General features: G+C 33.9%; 1 protein-coding gene across 1 annotated transcript in view; it reads right to left on the reverse strand.

Moving 5' to 3' along the window:
* Positions 1-7,050, reverse strand: part of LOC137631764 (E3 ubiquitin-protein ligase MARCHF11-like) — a 232,257-nt gene that overhangs the window by 18,706 nt on the left and 206,501 nt on the right. Inside the window, exon 3 of the mRNA XM_068363707.1 lies at positions 6,826-6,965. Coding sequence (XP_068219808.1) covers positions 6,826-6,965 — 140 coding nt within the window. The remainder of the gene's footprint in view (positions 1-6,825; positions 6,966-7,050) is intronic.

Consider the following 7,050-nt stretch of genomic DNA (forward strand, 5'->3'; position numbering starts at 1 on the left):
TGTTCTGCCGACATAATGATTATGACAAATGACTCGTCCAAGTACCATGAAGAAAACTACTTAAACAAAGCTGCCATGACTTACAGTAATATATTAAGCATTGTTTCTTACTGTTTCATTTTAGCAAAGAATTTCAAAAAAGGTATAAAAACTCTCAGTCTCCAAGCACATATCCACAAATTCGGCCCGATACAAAATCTTCTCTTTTGGTCTCTGAAATTTGAAACCTTAATTGATGACTTCTCTGAAACTCCAAATGTGGAACCAGGACCCATGTGGAGGCACCCATTCCAGTTATCACATCTAGAGGCAATATCAGAGCTACAATCTCACACCACAAAAACATGAAAATAAAAAAAAATATAGGGTAAAAACATTGAGAACAAAAGAGAATTGGTATCTACCTTTTTTGTTGTAAAATAACCGACTTTTTGGTGCTGAATGAAAGGACTGGAAAGGTTCCTTTTATATATGTATGTATGTATGTGTATATATATATATATATATATATATATATATATATATATATATATATATATATATATGTATATACAAGGCATAAAAAGAGCTAAATCAGCAGGAGAAGATGGCCTACCAGTTGATTTAATAATAGATGGAGAAGATTTCATAGCAATAAAACTGGTTGAACTTTACACAAGACGTCTGCAAGCATGCTCTATACCAACAGCTTGGTAAAATTTTATTACTATACTAATTCACAAAAAGGGAGACAAAAATAAACCTGAAATATTACCGCCCAATAAGTTTACTGTCTGTAGAATAAAATGTATTTAAAAGATCATATTAGGCCGAATAGAAAGACAGCTAGACTTTAATCAACCATGGGTACAGGCAAGCTTTAGACGTGGATATTCACCAACTGACCATATCCATGTAATTAACCAGATTTTCAACAGAATATGATGAACCACCATGTATGGCATTTATAGACTATAAGAAAGCTTTTGATTCTGTCTAAACCTCAGCAGTAAAGAAACCCCTTTAAAGAGAAGGACAAGATGAATCTTATGTTAGAACACTTGAAGATATCTATACAATATGTATAGCAATCCTAAAACTACATAAAGATAGTCAGAAAATTCCAATTGAGAAATGAGTTAGACAGGGAGACCCATCTCTCCTAAATTATTCACAGCGTGCCGAGAAGTAATTTAAAAAAACTTAGATTGGGAAAATATCGGAATTAATATTAATGGGGACTACTTTAACAATTTAAGATTTGCAGATGACATAGTTGAGTTTAATGAATCATGGGATGAATTGCAAAAGATGATAGAAGATTTGAATAGAGAAAGCAGAAATGTAGAACTAAAAATTAATATGAGTAAAATTAAGTTGATATTCAACAAAAATGCAGAGGCAACAATTTAGCGTTATGGACGAACTTTTAGAGATTCTTAATGAATATACATAGTTAGGAGAGACAGTAAGTGTTTCTCCAGGACATGAGACCGAAATTAAAAGAAGGATAAGGATGGGATGGAGAGATTTTGGAAAACAAAATAAGATTATGAAATATAAAATGGTATTTTCTCTAAAGAGAAAATTAATCAATCAGATGGTCATTCCAGTTTTAACTTATACATAAGAAACTTGGAGCCTTAGAACATAAGCTATTTACAACTCAAAGAGCTATTGAAAGAATAATGACGAGTGTAACACTAAAAGACAGAAAAAGAGCAACATGGATGCAGGAGCTAACTAAAATAGAGGATATTCTAACAACATGTAAGAAAAAGAAATAGACATGGGCAGGACATGTAATGAGAATGACAGATAATAGATGGACATTAAGAATAATAGAATGGGTCCCTAGAGATTGCAAAAGAAGTAGGGGAAGGAAGAGAAGACGATGGATTGACGAACTAAGAAAGTTTGCGGGTGTGGACTGGCATAGAAAGACCATAAACAGACCATATTGAAAAATAAGGTAGAGGACGGTTACGGTTAACCTTTTCATTCTCAATATAATAATTTGTTCCATTATGAAAAAGATATGGAAAAAGCCTTCTGGGTCTTTCATAGACTGACTTTTTGCATTATATGGATCTCAAACACCTGTAGGTTGGCTACCATATACGTCTGAAGTCTTCATCGCTTTCAGAAATGCAGATATCCGCAGCTTCTCCATTTTATTCTTGAGAAGATGAATGTTAATTATTATCTTGAAAACATTGTTCTTCAAAATCAGAAAATGAGTTTACTGGATCTGAGGGAAGAGTATAATTATATTTCAAATTTCCACTTCCCTCAAGGACCATAGATTAACCAGGGTGATTTAAACCCAATATCTGTGAGTAGGCTTAGAGTCACTACAGATAGAGTATGACGACTTACTAACAGCGTTACAAAGCCAGGCCCAGAAATAAAGTCAGTAAGGAGCGAGATTTACCTGGTGGGAAACACGAAGACGAAATGAGTCATGCCACAGAGAACCTATAATTCGCTGGTAGATTTCAAGTTATTTTAGGAGGAAGATAAAACATTATTAAGGTGAGATAGATTTTACTTTACTCATAATACTATTAATGGAAGGCAGCTAACAGCCGCCCTCAATACCTCCCAGAGATTTTGTGGGGGGCGACTGACAGCTGCCCTGAGACAGGAAACGGCTGAAATCAACCTAACAACTTTTTTTCTGCATTGATTATTTCTATGCTTGCCCGCTATAGGGTTAAACATCTATTTTTTTCTCGCTTTATATATTACACACAAGGTCCTATCTCCTGTACCTACATTGGTTATTTGGTAAAAAAAAATGTTCAATATTTCTTCATTTTTTATATTCACTTATATTTCCTTTGCAATTTGTGGGCTTTTAAGCATAATACTCTCTCTTTACAACTCACTGGTCCTTTTCAGTATCGAATTTTCGTCACTCTTTGATTGACACAGAAAACACATACTCATATTTTAGAAATATTTTCCCTATATATCTTCAATATCAATTTATTTCTCTTACAATAATTTCCCTTATTCAATGCATCCACTGGAACTTTTAACATAAACCTTTCACAGTTAATTTCATTTTTCAAGAACAAAGTTGCCTCTTTCTGTATATTCTGTTTTCAACTGTTTCTTCTTATACATCAGACACCATCTCTATTATATTCACTGAGTTATTTAATATAATTTCCTCTTTTTCATTAACAGAAAGTTCTATTGACCTCAAATTAAATTCTTTATCTGAAAATTTCCCGAATCTTTTCTCATATATCAAGAAAAATTTAGGAAAACGGGAACTTTCGCTACTTAATCAAAATATTTAGCATATTCCATTCACATTCCCCTCTTTCTGCACACGTCTGACAACAATGAGCTTAAACACTACACTTTCAATGACTTAAGAGGATAGCTATTGAAAATGCCCTATGACCATTTTCCGTCATTCAGGAAGGACTTTATCTTTGGAAAGCAGCTCTCATTTTCAATATCCACTTTCCTAGGTCATCTTCTTTTCTTTTACATAAAAAGTCCCAACTTCCTTAAATGCATTTATTTGCTGAGTATTATTCCCTTTCCTTGGAGATGGTTCGCTCCGTTACACATCCATGCATCCACTAGAATAGATGTTTTATGAAACTCATTTTTAGGGAAGGGATGTTTTTCATTTTCCTATAACAAGGGTTGTGTTGGCCTGTTGGTAACGTCCTTTCCTGGTGATTGCCAGACTAGGATTCAAGTCCAGCTTAAACTCGTTAGTTCCTTTGGTCACTGCAACCTCACTATTTTTGAGAGCTAAGGATGGGGGTTTGAGGGAGTCTATAGGTCTATCAGTTGAGTCATCAGCAGCCGTTGCCTGGCCCTCCTTGGTCCTACCTTGGGTGGAGGTGGCTTGGGTGCTGATCATATGTATATATATAGTCAAGTCTCTAGGGCATTGTCCTGCTTGATAGGGTAAGGTCACTGTCCATTGCCTCAGCCATTCAAGAGCGGCCTTTAAACCTTTGAAGTCCTATTCATCTTCCATAGAATAAGTCTGTCAATATTCCAGTCTCTTAAAAAGTTTCCTTTGTTTCTCATGTATGGGTATAAGAGGTGTAGGACACCTCTCTCAATTCCACTTAATTTTTTGTGATCCTTTTCTTTAGGTGACATTTCTATCCTTCTCATACGCCATTTTTCAATTTTCTCTTACACTAGTGTGTTTTTAACAATTTAATTTTCTTGGCGATCTTTCTTTTCTTCAAATATATCTAGTGTCATTCCTTTACATTCGTCGACACATCTCGTTTTCTTTCAATTAGCTATCCACTTTACATTCACTGGATTTCTTGTTCTCTTCATTTTCGGTAATATTTCTTTACCTCTAATGCAAGAAGTCCCATTTCTCTTACTCGTATGGGCTTTTAAGAATATAATTTGATATCAGACCGTTGATTCAAAAGTGATCTCTGTAAAATCTTGCTAGAAATGGCTGAAATCATGACTTTATCAGGCTGATTCTTAATATTGGTCTTACCCTTCTCTTGTATGGTTAACTGAATTCTCATTAATTACGGTATGATACATGAATATTTTCGGTTATTTCCCTAAAATGTAATTCATGAATGTTGACTTGGAACTTTTAAATCCTTCGTTTACTAATAAATCCATTTTTTTAATGATTCTACAGAATTACATACTCCCCATGATATCGACGAATGGTAAAGCTAACAGAATAAAAGCTATACATACTAAAACTCCTTCAAATTCAAAATTAATAAATTAAATTCAAAATTACACATACACAACTGTCGAGAATGAAAATGATTGGTGACATCTTCCAAAACATTTTAATGTTTGACAGGAAAATAAAATGACAATATTCTACATACATATAAGATATTTAGCGGCTTATTTTAACATCATATGAGACAATTATAATACACATTAATAAGAACCTTTAAAAATAAGTTCAAATGAACTCCTACAGGCTGAATATGCAACCGTTAATTACTAACCCATGACGGCGAGAATCGTTCTTTCTTCTGCATCGTTGTATTCTCCTCTGCTCCTTTCATTTGAAACCAAACACACTGATTTCCATCAAATTTGAAAATTAATTTAATCAATAGTTAATTACTAACAATAAAGATCATTCAGTCAACTGCACCATAGTAATCTCCTGTCTTTCCTGTTTTACTTGAAAAAAAAAAAAAAAAAAAAAAAAAAAAAAAAAAAAAAACTGTGAACTTCGATAGTTGATTGTTTCTTAATTAATTACTAATCAATAACGAAATCAGGCTCAAAGCGTCGATGTAGGTAGCTTTCCAATATACACGTTCCAAGTTTCAGAAAGATCGGCCGAGTATTAAAGTTGGAGTAGGCTTTTGAAATTAGTACCTCGAAAATGATTAATTACATAACTAATAATTAATGGCCGGACACGACTTTCTGTTCAGCGATCAATAAGTACTCTCTTCTTAGCGTCTACGTATCGAATTCCACGCTGATCCGACGCTTAATAACGTCGAAATTTCATTGCTTTTCACTCTTTAATCAACTGCTAATTAGCGATATAGAATTTTGAAAAAAAGAGAAAGAAAAGCAAGAGGATCGATAGATACAGACCCATAGAATGTATATACTGTACAGTACGTACACCAAGTTTCGTGACGATCGGTTCCCGAATAGCGGAGTAGGCAAAAACTGAGTACTCGCCAAGTACAAGCAGAAGAACAACATGAGTAGCGACTTGTCAGGTTTTCGCCACGGAGTTTCTCAGCACAAACCTTATTATGATCTAGTGAATTCCCCTGATACATAGCCTTCCTAACCCCGTGTGCTAGTTATGGGTTACTTAACAAAAAAAAAAAAAAAAAAAAAAAAAGACACGGAGCTTCAAACCTCTTCCCAAAGGACTTGCTGAGGAAACCAAAGATACTATTCTGGTGTCACTTCCGACATGAGTAGCAATTCGTATGGTAAATAATAAACATAGAAAGAAAGGCAAATATACAGACAAGTCTGATCGAAAGAAAGTAAACCTAGAATTTTAGAATTTCTTATATACCTTGATTACATACTTGCCGTGTACGAAAATTATTTTATATGATGCATAATGGATATAATAGAAATATTGTTTAGTAACTAAAATACCACATTTGAGAAAAACAAGTTAATGTGTTTTTAACATAAAGAAACACTTGTATATTTTGTTTTTACATAAAGAAACAGTCGTATATTTTGTGGATTTTTTTTTTCAACATAGCAACCACAAGAATTATAAAGAATACGGGAGACCATAAATGGATAAAATAGGATAAAAGTAACATTCACACCTTGTTGTCATCAGGATCCAAAATCCTGTAGCAAAGATTATGCAGTATCTCGTCAACAGGTACAAAATGATAAGATAAGAAGAAAATATAATCAGAATATACCTGGAAAATTTATATCTTAATACTGTCTAGCTCATTTCGGCATCATTTGAGGTTTCTCTATCTTCACTGACAACCCACCTTGTTATTTTTTTTTATATATAAAATAAGCGAAATTAAAAACTGAAATAACGATTTTTTTTTCATAAGTAAACTGAAATGATTTTTTTATAGGTATAAAATTTGCGAATAAAATTCCTGAGGCTTAATTCCTTCAAAGAATATTCCTCTCTTAAATCTGATGACCTTAAATTCGTTTTCAAGCGCTTAAAGTTTTGTGTTGCTGGGCAACATCCCATCATGGTAATATCCCATCATGTCCCCATTCCATCATAGCAACATCACAGCATGGCAATATCTCATCCCATGAAGAGACTATTATTATACAGTAGAATATGTTTGGAAGTATTTGCTTTGGCTGCAATTAAATACTACTACTCACCTGTTCTAGAATACGATGGCACTCTGGGAAAAGAAGCAGTCGCGTGATGCCTCAACTGCTCTTTGAAGTCTTCCCCAGGTTCGGAGCCACTTAAGGATGCAGTCTCTATGGCATTCATCCCAGCACCACCAACACCGCAACTGTAACAACGACAAGAACATAAGGTTAATTGTACACTGTTTTCTTATTACTAATAAGCCATGTTCCTATACTGTTTCAATGATT

This window comes from Palaemon carinicauda, chromosome 40, assembly GCF_036898095.1.
Source record: "Palaemon carinicauda isolate YSFRI2023 chromosome 40, ASM3689809v2, whole genome shotgun sequence".
NCBI classification, from domain to species: Eukaryota; Metazoa; Arthropoda; class Malacostraca; order Decapoda; family Palaemonidae; genus Palaemon; species Palaemon carinicauda.